The sequence below is a fragment of the Syngnathoides biaculeatus genome, chromosome 10 (assembly GCF_019802595.1).
Source record: "Syngnathoides biaculeatus isolate LvHL_M chromosome 10, ASM1980259v1, whole genome shotgun sequence".
Taxonomy (NCBI): Eukaryota; Metazoa; Chordata; class Actinopteri; order Syngnathiformes; family Syngnathidae; genus Syngnathoides; species Syngnathoides biaculeatus.
In genome coordinates this window covers 18,924,230-18,939,651 of record NC_084649.1, presented here as the reverse complement: position 1 = coordinate 18,939,651, position 15,422 = coordinate 18,924,230, and the positions used below count along the sequence as shown (strand labels likewise).

Here is a 15,422-nt window from a genome sequence, read left to right as displayed (position 1 = left end):
TGGAGCCTATCCCGGCTGTCAACGGGCAGGAGGCGGGGTACATCCTAAACTGGTTGCCAGCCAATCGCAGGGCACATAGACTCAAACAGCCGCACTCACAATCACACCTAGGGGCAATTTTAGAGCGTCCAATTAATGTTGCGTGTTTTTGGGATGTGAGTGCCGGAGAAAACCCACACAGGCACAGGGAGAACATGCAAACTCCACACCGGCGAGTCCGGGATTGAACCCGGGACCTCAGAACTGTGAGGCCAACGCTACCGCGCCGCCCTTTTCACATAGTCTTATGCATATCCAGTGAACCGCTACATTTACACAATCTCACAGATTTTGTTTTAATTACCTATTCATCGTTTCGTTGTTGTTTTTGGTCAAATAATATCACTAAAAGGATTGCTTGCTGCAATCATGTGACATTTGTGTGAACTATGATGAAGTGAGTTGAGGGCAATTAAGGTAAAATTGGTGCTTTGCAAACAACGTGTGGTATTTTGGTACCAAGCAACTACATTATAATGAGTTGAGGATCTTCATGTGCATAAAAAAAAAAAAAAAAAAAGTTCTGCTTTGCCGCCATCTTGGTGCAAAGAAACTAATAGTGGTTGTACACTGTATCTAAAAGGAAATACAAGATGGAAAAAAACAGTACTGCAATATTACAAGAATGCGTTGTTCCGTTCCCGCATAAAAACACTTCAGCGAGTGAGGTGTCACTGCAGAATATTTATTGAATTAAATATGCAATGGACACACTTTCATGGATACACATAAATATGAAATTTCAAGGCCGTTAACTGTCAATCTTTAGTTTTGTCTCCAATCATGTTTGTATCAAATGGGTATAAATGTATTAAATCCACAAAATACTTGCGGACACAGATCCTGCTCCAATTTATGCTATCAATTATATTATTATATAGTGATACAGCTTATGGTTTCCTGCTCAAACAAGGGTTACATCTACAACTAAATGGTATTCATTCATATAGAATATCGTGAACATTTAATATTTACAGGCTCAAAAAGGAGTGAATAAAGCTTAGGTCGTACTGTGAAAAGATATATCGATATATAAAACTTTCGGATTTAGACAAATATTTAGCAGGATTAGAGTTCAAACCAACCTCTACAATTTCGTTTAAAGTCTAAACAAGACAATGCCACTTTGCTACTCTAGTTTTGAGTCATGCTCGGTTGTTAACACTCATTCAAAACACGGGTTTATATGCAACTCTGTACACGGAATCATCATTTATACACGATAATATATTTGAAAGTCACGCCAAAAAGTCTGTTTCCAAATGTCCTAAGGGCTGTTAGCAAAGGTCTGTCTATGTTGCATATATAACTGTTAAACAGTAACTTTGTGAAAGTCCATCCTTATTATTATTATTATTTAGTTTTTAAATCTCACGTGAACGTGTGAGATTGTTCACAAAACGAGCATAAAGTCTTGAGAAATCCTTAGCCAGACTTTAGCAGGCCTGTGAAGTGCTGAAGAAGGAATGCGGATACACAAATATGTCGTAAAATATATCAAAACAAAGACACAAATATCCTTACAGTATTCTACTAGATGTTAAGTACAGGCGTATCGACGAAGCGCCGCGTGGATCTCACGATGGCTTGTCACCTTCTTTCTTCAGACGGCTGTGCAAAAACAGGACAATAAGGCGGACGTGTCTGAATAAAGCGCATCAGGTACTGTACGCTGCTACCTTGGGCTTGCGACTGCACCGATATATTTGCTGTGGCTTTTGCGGTGATGCAGTTAATTTGTGCATTTTTTCTAACGGCTGCAAAGGGGCACTCGAGCAGAAAAAAAATAAGAGTGAGATTAGTGGAATATATGTGCCGAGAAATTGACTTTTACCGGTTCCTTTTTTTTTTTAAACCAGCCCTGTTGCTGCTGTGTTAGTACCGTGTCTCAGTGATTTTTACTGGTATGTTCTTTTTTTTTTTTTTTTTTTTTTTTTTTAACCGGCCCTATTAGCGCTGCGCTAATGAATGAAGTCATGGCATTTCAATCCATTACATTGAGGAAAATGGATATGACACGTCAGTAAGTTGAGTGACGATTTTAGTCATGGAACAATTTCAACTCGTAAGTCAAGGTACCACTGCACAAGAGTAGCTCTTGGATTGATAAGAATATTTTGAATAACTTTGCGGTGTTCAAATAGCTCACCTGTAATAATCTTCCTGGCTGGGCAGGGGCCCTCCATGCAGGTGATGTCCGTGCAGCCACTGCTGCTCCATGGCCATCCGCTGCAGCTCTGCAGACTGAACATGCATGGCCTGCAGCTGGTGCGCCGCTGATAACTGAGGAATCGGACCCTGTAGCTCTCGGGGATACGCGGCCCCTAGGGAAGGCACAAAGTTTTGTTGCACGATAGTGCAGCGGTATGGTGATTTGCACTCTTCTAACCTGATTATTTCAGCATTCTGACGATTGCGAGGTACGCATCGTTCCATTAAATACGTCTTGACGCAATGAGGCAAAATGGAATGCGTTAATCGGCTGCGACCGACAATGGAGCTGTTGGGTCACCGTGCTAAGGCTCAACTCTTCACGGTGGCATTAAAGGGGGGAGTTTAGAATTTAAATACAAAAGCAAACTTCTTTCCAGATATATATATTTTTGAACATATTCTGATGTGACATGTTCATGATAAATATCAGTCCACTGTGTCTGACCCCATCTTGTGCATCTGTGATATATAACAAACCGACGAACCTGAGGAAAAACAACAAATCGTGGGCATAAGGTATGACTGACAAAGTGTCTATCATTGGTCAATTATTTCACTCGCTGGCACACCCCTGTGGGATCTAACTAACCCGTTAACCCCTTGCTCCATATAAGCACCTTGTTCCTGATTGTCTGTTAATCAAATCCTAGCTGAAGTTTTAATTTTGGCGGGGCGTGAACGCAAAAACATACCAAACAGAGGGTGGCGCAGCATCTCGTGGTCATGCGGAAGATCGGCCAGCAGAGGGTTGGGGATGGGGCCTCCGGGGAAGGGGAAGCGGGCCAGACGCGGTCCGTTTGCCAGCGGGTCCACCAGAGGACCGGGGCTTGAACCTGTGTGAATGCACATGGAATGTAGGCCACATCCTCAAAATCAAGTCTATGGACCTTTTCATGAAGTTTGTAAACAACTGGAACTGAGGTGCTTCCAGGTGGAAGAAAAGCGATGAAGTGAAAACAATGCCAAAAACCCGAGTTTGGGATTGCACTGCCAAAAATACTCCCAAGAAATGTTTAGTCGTGTTTTTTTTTTTTTTTAATTTCATTTAAAAAGTCAAAATCAACCAGCATAATCAGTTGATGAGGAATAAAAATGGAGAAAGTGTTGTAAATAGTTTCATGGTTGCACAGTGCCAGAGTAGCTACTTTTTCCCCACTCGACTAGATAATTTCGCAACATCCACATGACAACATACGATCCATTTCACCGTCAATAGAGCGAGTCTGTGTCCAACAAAAGAAATTAAAAAAAAACAAACTACCCAGTCCCTCAATGAGCATGGGAACTGTGGCTTAATTTCCACTTTGTCAATAGAGCCCGTGCACCAACGTCATAAAAATCACGTGATTTTTGTTTACGTAGCCATATTCCCGGTCAAGCTAACATTGCTTTATGCAAAGTCGGTTGGAGATGACACGGAAATATGCCTTGTAGCATGACGCCCAGAGTCTTGTCCGATACCATCAGACATTTAGAAGGTGTAAATAAATGACGGTACGTGAAAAAATTAGATAAACTCGGCATAGAGCACCCGTATTTAATGCCAAAATGGATATTTTCGCTGATAAGAAAATGGACTGTTAATTCGCTTCCGCTTGTCTTGGACAACTGGATCTACACATGGATCTGGCGAGTAAGTCGGCGAGATTTACACAGAAAACTTTGAAAGCCTATAAAAGTCTGGACACATTCATATACTTTCTTGGTGGAGCTGTTCTCAATCAGGAATAAATCCCACATAGTGACGGTTTTGACGACTTGTGACCGCGGAAGCGTGTTCGGCGACACGTTAACGTTTGCCGGGATCCATCGAGCTTTTCAGGTAGTATTCAATACAAATACCAATATTTCAAGAAATGACCCCTGGTTTTACACAAACTTTCATTCATTAACCATGACTGGGGAGAAAAAAAAAAAAAAAAAAATAGGATGGAGTGCAGTCACACTTAACCTCTGTAAATCTCTTTTTTTTTTTTAAAAAAAAAACACCTGTGTGTGTCTATTTTGTTTGGGCATCATCCATCATGTTTGATTGCGGAAATCCGTCGATATTTTCTTGTCTTTTCAGCTGGTATTCCATAGAATGATCTCGTTGAATATCTGTCTCGTCTGTTGTGACAACCAACAGCACAACAGGTCTCGGGCAATTTGAAAAATCTGCTCCGGTTCGACGGCTCCCGCAGTGCAGAGCAGCTCTGTTTGACCGGCAATATGGCGGCGTGAAAATTGTGACGTCACGTGCACGAGCTCTGTATCCACTACACCTACCATCTTGATTTACACATTTTGGCAGGCATTCCATCTCCCTTTAAAGCAACTTACCACATGTAACGTATTTCAAACAGACAATTTATACATTGAACTACGGTTGTTGAGAATCAAGCTAAAATCATTAGTCAAGGCATTTAACTTGGCCAATCACTCTGGCTTGCTAAAATAACATGTAAGGGTGAGCAAGTCAAAGATTTTGCCGCCCGCAAGTACGTTTTGGGATCACGGCGAAGCGGTCCAAAGACTCACCTTGACCGAGGGGGTCCTGTTGGTGCAGGTGGAGGTGAGAGTGGATGTGCGAGTGTTGGTGATGGTGCGGCGTCACGTTGAGCATCTGCAGCCTCGCCGCGGGATCCGGCGCCACGGAGGCCATCCTCTCGGCGTGCAGCCGCTCCGCAGTGAGGCGCTCGGCGTAGCTCAGCTCCGGGCGCAGCTGACTACTGGCCAGCACCATCCTCTCTCGCTCCAGGTGGTTGAGCCCCGGGTGAAAGGGCGCAAAGTGGTGAGGGGGTCCCGGTATGTGAGGCAGAGCCAGGGCCCCGTGCCGGACGTAGTGCTCCATGGGGTTGGCCGAGGGGTGTAAGGTTTCCAGGTCGGGGGGCTTGACCTCGAAGCCCGGCTTCATCCTCTCACGGAGCTCCCTCTCTCGGAGGTTCCTGAGCTCACGCTCTCTCAGGCTGTGCTCGGCGCTGTACAGGCCGGGCATGTGGTAGGCCAGCATGGGGTCCCCGGGACTCAGAGACACATAGAAGGGGTGGTTGCGGTTGGTGGGGGACATGACATGGGGGCGGGCGTATTCGCTCAGGGTGCGGAGGGCGGGCGTATCGGGGCCGATGTAGGGGGGCACGGCGGCCACCGTGGTTGGCGGCTGCTCGTACATGGGGCGCCCGTGAGCCGCCGCCTGAATCTCACTCATGCGGCTGTCGTGGGAGGAGCTGGATGCTCGCTGCAAACAAACACAATGCTAGAAAACCACTTTTTCAACTACGAACTGTGTCAAAAAAAAAAAAAAAAAGGAGAGGTACTGATTGAATTTCTGTAATCGGATAAATGACTGAAATACACTAGGACAAAAAATACATTGTATTTTAATACCTTAATTTCCGGCCTACAAGCCGTGACTTTTTTCCACGCGCTTTCAACCCTGCGGTTTATGCGGAGCTGCGGCTAATTTGTGCATTTTTTTCCTAAATGCCGCAAGGGGGCACTCAAGCAGAAAAGGTAAGAAAGAGACCGGTGGAATATATGTGCCGAGGAAGTGACTTTGACCGGCCCCGTTGGCGCTGCGCTAGCGTTAGCGCTGTTGCTAGCGTGTTGCCGGTGTGTTACTGGCGTGTCTCAGTGATATTTACCAGTAAGTTTTATTTTAACCAGCCCTGTTAGCATTCGCGTTAGCTTGTATAAATTTGACAAGAACAAAACGCATCGTGGGTAGGTCAACTCCTTGCGCAACGCGTGATGTTATTTCAGGTTTTTTTTGGGGGGGGGGGGCATTCGAATACACAAGAACAAAACATGTTGTGGGTGGGTTAGCTGTTTAGTTATTTCCGGGTTTTTCAGCAGCGTGGGAATCCGCAACAACGTGGGTCAGCTGGTCTGGCCGCGCAAAATGCTATTTCCAGGTTTTGTCGGGGACGTTCGAGTACCGATATTCGTTTGAAAACAAAAGCAAAAATAATCTCGAAATTTTCGTTCGAAAACGGGGATGTTCGAGAACCGAGGCTTTACTGTATTTGTACTATATTACTTCCCACTACAGCAACTGCCGATTGTTGACTATTGCACTTACAGCGTTTCTGTCCATCTCCCTCTCTCGCTCGCGATCCTTCTCTCGTTCACGCTCTTGCCTGGCGCTGAGCTCCGCTTCTCTCCGACACTTCTCTAGCGCCTCTTCCCTTTTCTTGGCCAGCTTGGAGCAGGAGAGCGGCGTGAAGAACAGGTCTGTCCGAGCGCAGGAGTTGTACCCGCGGTCCAGGTGTTTGATGAACCTGAAATTTACGACGGAGGCGCAATTACTAGTGTCGTCGTGTTTTCGTTCTATCCCACGTAATTGTTACTTTGTAAAATCCATTCATCTATCCAAAATCAAACTAGGGTCTGTTCACATCGCCCGGTAATGACATAATTTTGAATCATGTATCCAGTAAGACTTGATCCCATGTTGGCTATGTAAGTCAGCTCTGTGCACGGCTACATTTTATGGGCCGCGGCGGAATTAAAGACGCACCGTGCAGACTGGCTGGCGTGACTCGCCATGTTGATGACGGTAGGCTCCGGGGAAGGGCTGCGAGGCGGAGACTGCGGGCTCTCAGCTTCCTCCATCTCATCCGGCGGCTCCTCTTTGATCTGAATTTGAGGCGGTCCCACTGTGGCGCTCGGCGATGGCCTCAGCCCGACGGGAGGGAAGGACGGCTGCAGGCTGGGGACGGGGCCTACTGAGGTCGACGCGGCGGAGGCGAGGGGCTGCGAGGGAGCGCCAGATGGATGAGGGGAACTTGTACTCTTTCCCTGGTGAGTCGGCGCCTGGGAAATCACCGGAAGCTGACCCGAGAGCGCCTGCACGGGCATCGGCTGCGGCATGAGCTGGAGAGGTGGTGGGGGGGCGCCTGGAGGATGCTGATTGGGCAGAGAGTTGAGGGGCTTCAGAGCAGGTGGAGGTGGAAGGTTGGAGGGCATCTGGGGGAAGGGCGGAGCAGGCTGGTGTGGTATCTGTTTGTGGGAAGGTTGAATTGGGGTGGTGGGAGGAGGCTTGATTTGGGGGCCAGAAAGAAGAGGTTGGGGCAGCTGCGACTCCCGAAAGAAGGGTGGGGGTCTCTGGGTTGGCGGGAGCTGGGAGGACACCGAGCTGAGGGCAGGCGGCACCTGAAACGCAGACGAGAGAGGAGAGTCCTGGCCCGCAGTGGGCGGAAGCGGTGGTGCACCAGAGAGAGAATGAGGGGCGGTCGGCGGGCGGCCGCTCTGGCCCAAGTTGGCGGCGGACTCCGCAGCGGCTGGCTGAGGCGGGTCTGGAGAAGAAGGGGACGGGCCAGAAGGAGCGGAGCTTTGCGGTGGCATGACAACTGGGCCTTGAGAGGGAGGGGCCTGCGGGACCGCCGCGTCAGCCTGGACGGTCGGCGGGGCCGCAGGCTCCGGAGGGACAGCGCTGGGTTGGGCCGACGAGTCGGAGTCGCTCTCGTTCCCCTGCTGAGGGCTGGGAATGCTGGGGGAGGAGCTGCGGTTGTCCTGATCGATGTCTTTGGTGTCGCTGCTGCCGTCGTCCTGAGCGCTGCGGCTTTCTGAGGAGCTTTCTTCCTCCACCTCGGCCTCCACCTCAGAACGGGAATCTGGCGGCTCCTGGAGACGGCACAAATTTGATGATTGACATTTTTTTTTGACTCTTTATTTAACCAGACAAAATCCTGAGCGAGAGGTCAGCAACACATCACAAGAACAGATACGAGGAAGTGAGACAGTAAAACAATATTGACACAGCTGCCAGCTACCATAAACAGGCCTCGGGATTTTTACCCATTTGCCGTTTGCTTCTCACCTGAGTCTTTGAGCGTTTAGGTCTGACTTTTTCTGGCTCGTTTGCCTCCTGGGGAGGACTCTCCCTGACCCGTTTCATTGTCTTTGGTGTGGCTGCCTCCTCTTTCACCTTCTGGAGAAAAAGTGGAATATTCGACAGTTATTGAAGGGTACTTCAAATCAGAATCGGATCATTTTGCGATTATTGTTTTTGCTAACTGACAGTGAAAATGTCAACAAACATAAAAAAACAGTACAATACAAATACATACTAAGCCAAACTATAAATTTGAAATGTCACCTCCAACTTTGTTTCATTTTTTTTAACCCACAATGATATCCCCGTCTGTTTTTCTTGGTGTAAAACTGAATTATCGCTTGCAGAATATCTTTAGCAATGCACGTTGAAAGCTGAATGACGATGATGAGGCTTAATGTTATGTTGCCTCCTATATTTCAAAAACAGAATTAACTTTTGGGCCACTGTATTGTCTGCCAAAGTGGAATTTTAACATTATACACCATCTCATCCTGTACTTTCTACTTTGGCTTCAGACCAGATCTTTCTCACTCAAAAAAAGAGAAAATCTTGTCCAGTTTCATCACTTTTTCTTCCATTATGCACATACACCGACATTCATTTAAGCAACAGCATTAGTTTTTTTTTTTTTCTAACTTTTAGCATTATTATCGAGAGTAAACATAAGCAGCATGTCTAACTCATCTTTGCTCTACGTTGCCCAGACTGTGTTGCTAACTGAAGCACTGGTGGTGATTTATGAGTGTACCGCTTTAAGAGTTGGAGGGGGGGCGGTGTCAGGTAAACTAGGAAGTAGAGTGTGTGGCCCGGTGTAGCGAGCAGTAGCTTGTTGTGAGAGGGAGTTTGTTGCCGTGTTTAAAACAGGCTGCAGCTCACTGCGCTGGATCTGCTTTCATCTGCGCTGAGAGTACACAAATGCGGAGTTGCTCAGCTTACAGGAAATATTGGTCATAACTACGATTTCCTGAATGGAAATTCATCATTCAAATAACTTATGTAGGTATGTTACTGTGCTCCTACTTTTGGAGAAAAAGAAATGTAGTTCATCATAACGCAAAAAAAAGTTTTCAGATACATTTCAGTCGCATGCTTAATAATGATTTCAGTTTACCTTGTTATTCTTCTTAGCGGAGTCATTCTTATTGTCTGCGGTAGACGCTCTGGTCGCGGTATGGCAATTCTGGGTTGCGGACTGCTGATCCTCACTAGTTGGAGAGCCAGTGAGTCTCCTGTGGCCGCTTCTTAAAGACGACAATTGCTGTATTTGCGAGAAAACGTTTCTCTCAGATTTAATTGTGAAACGAGGATGCGTCGGCAAAAAAAAAAAAAAAAAAGTACTTTTCCTGACAATAAAGTCATCTTTTAGCAGTGAACGATCACCTCCATGTAAATGTTTATTTATGTCGACAGCGTGCCATGCTTACAGGTGCTCTGCTTCGCCGAGTCCTCATGCCATGTTTACTGTTCCCCTCCTCTTCCTCTTTGACAGGTTTAAACATGAATGACGCGCCAGTCGACTTTTGCGCCGCCGGCAGGCAGCCATGCTTGTTTTCGTACGTGCGGCAGGTTGTGCATAGCAAAGGGTTGTATCTTCCTCCTTGGTGCCAATCCTTAGAACCTGTTTAAGGAAAATACACCATTGTAAGCTGTGAAAGTAAATTAACACAGCATTTTATTTTTTCCAAAATATAAGTTGGACGCACGTGTTGTACCGCAGTGGCTGCAGCTCTTAACTTCCTGTTCGCTATCTTCGCTGTCGAGTTCGTCTTCGCTGGCTGAACTTGCATCCACTGCAGAAGAAAAGCTACGGCATGAGGCAAACTCCAAACTTTGCGCGACTGGAGAAAGCGAGAGGTCGCAAACGCACGCTCACCGGAGTAATTTCGAGACGGGGCGCTCACAGGAGCGGCGACGGAGCGAGTCTTCGCCTTCCGAGACGACGGCTGCCTGCGTTGTTGGCGATAAGCTCGCGTTCCCGCAGCCTCGGGAGTTTTTTTCCAATGGTAATAGAACGTGATCAGCTCTCCCTTGTGACAAAAATGACAGTTCATATTATTATCATATTTTCAGCTTGACTGAATCACGTTTGACTTTTTAGCGTTTTCTTAAAGCCGACGTTTTCACTTACAGTCTTTTTGCTAGGCAAAAAGTCTTTTCGAATCCGGAAAAAATTCTTCCCGTACTGTCTGAGGCCTTTGATGAAGCGTTTCTGGAAAGTAAAAAAAAAAAACAATATATTTAATAATTATACAAAAGGATCCTCCACTAATTATCCAGTGCCGTTTTAAAAAGTGCTGCTTAAAAATTACATGACAGCTTTGTAGTGTGTCAGATATGAATTATTTTATTTTGTTTTTTACCTTAATTCCTCCTCAAAGGAAAAGACACGCGTCTAACGAGATTATCGTGGAACCAATCAGATGCAACCCACCACATCATCCTCAGACCAGCACTTCTCAATAAGCCTGGGCAGAGGCTTCTTCACCAGATGCTGGAGAGCTTTTGCGGCATCGTAATGACTTGCATGCAACTGGGGGGGAATATGCAGTGCAACGTTAAGTCATCTTTTAGTAGGCCACGGCAATGTTGATGAACACAAGTTGAGTTCTCTACCATGTTAAGAGCGTTGAGCGTGGTATCGTCACGAGAGGCCGCTAAACATCCGTCCTCCGTCGAGCCTCCATCGCACATGCCTGCAAATGCTGCCATACTCCTTGGGGGGGGGGATAATAAAATAGAGACGCTTGTGTCAGTTTTGAGCCAAGATCTTCTTATCTGTCCCACCCAGGAGGAAATTTATATTACTGCAAATCAAAAAGAAATGCATGCTCCTTGCACTGGATTTGAAGAAATCTGTGTTATGAGATGGCGGTGTGATGTGACCGAATGAAAAATATATCTACACAGTGAATACTCGGTTCTCGGACGTCCCAGTTCTCGAACAAATCGGTTTTGAACGAAAATTGAGAGTTTTTTTGCTTCTGTTTTTGAACAAAAATATTGGTACTCCTGCGACGAGACCCGGAAATAACATAACGCGCGCGGCCCGACCAGCTGACCCACGACGCGCTTTTTTGTGAATTCCCACCCCGAAAAACCCGGAAATAACAACGCGCGTGGCCTGACCAGCCGATCCTTGATGGGTGTTGTTATTGTGTATAACGCAGCCTCTGTAAGCAGACGTGGGAAATATTGATTCTGTTTTCAAACAAATGGGTTCTCGAACCGCCTTCTGGAACGGATTGTGGTCGAGAACCGAGGCTGTACGGTATTACATACATAACGATAAATAAAAATGCTCACATGGACTATTATGCGACAGTAATTACAGTTGTGTCTGCAAGTCTGTCGTCTGCTTGTCGTCACAATTGAAAAGATAACTTATTAACAGGAAGTAAAATCTCCCCCATGAGCCTTGAGACTATCAAAGTGCACTAAAGTAAGCGCTCCTCAATGAGTGTCAGTGACACTGACCTGGCAGCTCTCAGGTACATGAGAAGGTCACAGTCGTTGACGCCAGGCGTCCACATCAGCTCCTCGCTCTCCGTCTGCGTTTGGGAAGCCGGCGTGGGCCGAGGCTGCAGCTCAGGAAGCTTTGCCTGCAATGCATCAGCAAAAAGAAACATTTTGCAAAAGTATTTTAAATACAATCAATATGCTTTCACCATCCTTCCTGTTGTACTGTTTCTGTTTTAATTCCTCATAATATTTTTTTTTCTTGTTTTTGAGATTGTAGGTTGAAAGCTGCAGTTTGTTACTGATGTGGATTGAATGGGTGCAAGCTGTAAGAAACATCCAACCATCCATCAATTTTCTTAGCCGCTTATCCTCACAAGGGTCGCGGGGAGTGCTGCAGCCTATCTCAGCTGTCATCGGGCAGGTGGCAGGGTACACCCTGATCTGGTCGCCAGCCAATCGCAGGGCACATGGAGACAAACAGTCGCACTCACAATCACACCTAGGGGCAATTTAGAGTGTCCAATTAAGGTTGCATGTTTTGGGGATGTGGGAGGAAACCGGAGTGCCCGGAGGAAACCCACGCAGGCACGGGGAGAACATGTAAACTCCACACAGGCAGGTACGGGATTGAACCCGGGACCTCAGAACTGTGAGCCCAGCGCTTTATCAGCTGATGCACCGTGCAAGTGTAAGAAACGTAGTGACGGATAAACAAAGAAGTATGACGTAGTTCAAATTTGGAACGTGAATTTAGTTCAAAATGTTCAATGATGAAGTATGGGGTGTGAAACTCATGTTTGTCGCGGGCCACATTGTAGTTCTGGTTTCCCTCAGAGGGGTGTTATGGCTGTGAAACCATAAAAATCGTTTATCGCCTCATCATATTGACACGTGAAATGAATGAATTACTTTTGGAATCAGAAATCACGGGTAATGGGTTTTTCAACTATTGTTGATGTTTGGTAACGTAAAAACACTTGCAATACCTCAACATTATGAGTTATGATACGACAATTTGAAATTTTGGGACAGATTTGAACAAGAATCGTGGAAGTCGACAAACACGATTAGCCTTCGCGGGCTACATAAAATCATGTGGCGGGCCGGATCTGACCCCAGGGCCTTGGGTTTGACACCTGTGACCTAAACGATGAGCTGAACACGTGAAGTAAATGAACAGCGCACCTGATGACTCGGTCCCACTCTTATCTCTCCTTGAGTGTTGTTCAAGCTCCTAGAAGACAAAAAAAAAAAAAAAATAGCCAATAGAAAATTAATGTTTGCTTCTCATAATCACTCGTTATCACTGTGAGAAGGGGAAAAATCCACGGGGATGAAGGGGCCCGCGGCGTGCTATCGCGGCTCTCAGCTGATTATCTCCGCTTCATCTGAAGGCTGGATGGGGGGGGTGGAGGGGGGGTCTCATTAAAAGGCGGCGCCCCGCCCACGGCGTCGCCGTCGGCCAATGGGAGGCGGCGCCCCGGTTTGACGTCTCCTGACATTGGGCCAGGCGAAACCCGACGCCAGCGGCGGCGAAGGCCCCGTCAATCAATCACGCCAGCAGGCCAGCAGAACAACCGGGCACAAGTGCTGCAGTCACCATTTTACAAGGAACGTTCAGGAACGTCGTGTTGTTGTGCGCTCGCACAAAAAAAAAAAAAAAACCACCACAAAACGCCAGGGCCGCCGAGCGGACCCCAACCCGAGTCCAACACGTCAGATAGTCCACATCGACGTTAGCGTGCACTTAAAACATAGCAAATGCATATGTATGTAAAGAACACACCGATTGGACATTGCGTTTTTAAAAAGCGGCCCTGCAAAACAAACAAAACGCAACCCTGCACAACGCGGCTAACATTAGCTAACCGTTCGCTTTTTTTGTGTGTGTATCGCACTGTAGCATTTAAAAAAAAAAAAAAAAAGGCACACACACATACACACAACTGGCTAGCTGCTAGGTACCGTGACATTAGCTCGTTAGCCACAACTTCGTGACTGCTGACACGCCGACCGCTCCGTTGCAAAGTGGACGCGAAGCGAACACGAACCACGAAGCGCATCCAGTGCGCAAACAAGCCCCCCCCCAAAAAAAAACAAAAGAAAGAAAGAAGCAAGTTATTTACCTCCGCGGACTGAACAGGTCGTCCATGTCGACGGGTGTTTGGCCGTGGCTTGTTGACACTACGCAGCTCAGCGGGGCGACAGCCGCGCGCGCGCGCACACGCATGCACTCACACGCGTACACGCTAACTATGCCAATCCCCTATTACATGGCTATTCAAAATGGAGGCGCTGTAGCGGAGGGAGTCTTAATTTTTTTTCTTCTTCTTCCTCCTCCTCCTCTCTCCGGTGCAATGACCTCAGCCGCCACACAGCGCAGCCTTCCAACTTGTCGACTGTATACAAAACTGAGCATGTGCGTGCAACCTCGATCGCGGCTCACGTGACTTGATACTGGAAAGCGCCAGTGTGTGCGGGGCCCGAGCTTCCCAGCGACGCCCCTGCAAAAATGCAATCGTTATTTACATGACATTGATCTGCATCGTCTGATTTATTTGTTTATATTTGAGGGGAGGGGGTCCATTCATCGTAAAAGCTCAATGCGGGAGGATATTTTTCTTTTTCTCTGTACACCGAGCCAGAATATTTGAGAATATTGTTTTTAGCATTGCAACCTTTGAGTCTGTCATTGTAAAAGTGCAACAGTAAACAATGTGACTGTATGCGATCATTATTTTTACGAATATTATTGGACAATAAGCAGATAATAATGTCAACAAAACGAGTCTCTATTACTGTGTTGACCCAGCTCAAGACCTGCTCTAAAAATAGCACACAAGAGGATGGGACATTGTGATTTCTTAGTAAGGTTGTGAAAGTCAGCCTTGGGAAAAAAAATTGTAAACATTTTTTGCAGATATTCATAGGGGTGAAGAGTTGCATATTGATTTTTTTCCATTTCCTACATTCTTAAATCATTCTTCATAAGTTCGGTGTGAAATCATCAACACAGTCTTCATGTAAAGGAATACTCATCCATCCAGTCATTTTCTTTGCCGCTTATCCTCACGAGGGTCACAGGGAGTGCTGGAGCCTATCCCAGCTGTCAACGGGCAGGAGGCGGGGGTGCACCCTAAACTGGTTGCCAGCCAATCGCAGGGCACATTGAGACAAACAGTCGCACTCACAATCACACCTCCGGGCAATTTAGAGTGCCCTATTATTAATGTTGCATGTTTTTTGGCATGTGGGAGGAAACCGGAGTGCCCGGAGAAAGCCCACGCAGGCACAGGGAGAACATGCAAACTCCACACAGGCGGGGCCGAGATTGAACCCGGGTCCTCAGAACTGAAATATTCATTAATTATTAATAAGGTAGTCTCATGAATCGAAACTTTATTCATGGCTGATGAAAACTGGTTTAATTACAATGTAGCATATATTGCCTACATTTTTACTTTATAAGTACATAATTGTTTCCCCCCAACCCCCACCTCTGCACAGTGCCATTAGCTTGATTTTACAACAACTGTTCTGGGAACCCCAGTTGCTGTATAAAATGACGCAAAACAATAATGATCCACAGGATTATTATTATTATTATCATTTTGTGTGAGGGTGGGGGGAACTAATGCTAATTTTGCTGTCAATGGGCCTTTAGTTGTATATTTTATGCACATTGCCCGGAATAAGAAATCTGTAAAAATTTTAATTTCAAGTTCTAAATATTGCTGAGGGACATCTGTGGTCTTCATAATTGGTTCTTCATAGTTATGTGTGTCATTACGTTTTCTCCGTCGTCACAAAGTGCCGGCATCCATGCTACAAGCAAATCTTTTGTGGAATTAACATACACGCACTGTATTGTATCATTTCATGACCAAATTAG

The 15,422-nt window shown here is 46.3% G+C and overlaps 1 protein-coding gene across 2 annotated transcripts; it reads right to left on the bottom strand.

Moving 5' to 3' along the window:
* Nucleotides 1–703: 703 nt before the first annotated feature.
* rereb (arginine-glutamic acid dipeptide (RE) repeats b) lies at nt 704–13,939 on the bottom strand. Of its 2 annotated transcripts, none has more exons than XM_061832887.1 (17): nt 13,657–13,939; nt 12,716–12,764; nt 11,546–11,670; nt 10,685–10,784; nt 10,503–10,601; nt 10,200–10,280; nt 9,945–10,098; nt 9,775–9,861; nt 9,496–9,689; nt 9,183–9,329; nt 8,054–8,164; nt 6,752–7,857; nt 6,314–6,512; nt 4,774–5,470; nt 2,946–3,086; nt 2,189–2,363; nt 704–1,650 (listed from the first exon to the last, which is right to left on the bottom strand). In XM_061832887.1, exons 1-17 carry the CDS (start codon nt 13,758–13,760, stop codon nt 1,617–1,619), a joined length of 3,603 nt encoding a protein of 1,200 aa, XP_061688871.1. In that variant the 5' UTR covers nt 13,761–13,939; the 3' UTR covers nt 704–1,616. The 2 variants fall into 2 exon arrangements, with proteins under 2 accessions (XP_061688871.1, XP_061688872.1); XM_061832888.1 differs by lacking the exon at nt 13,657–13,939 and adding an exon at nt 13,496–13,596.
* Between the last annotated feature and the right edge of the window lie 1,483 nt (nt 13,940–15,422).

Coding starts and splice junctions, on each gene's coding strand:
- rereb (XM_061832887.1), bottom strand. CDS start 13,760: ATGCGTGTGCGCGCGCGCGCGGCTGTCGCCCCGCTGAGCTGCGTAGTG. Junction 12,765..13,656: donor GACCTGTTCAGTCCGCGGAG/GTAAATAACTTG, acceptor TTTGTCTTCTAG/GAGCTTGAACAACACTCAAG. Junction 9,690..9,774: donor CAGCCACTGCGGTACAACAC/GTGCGTCCAACT, acceptor TTCCTTAAACAG/GTTCTAAGGATTGGCACCAA.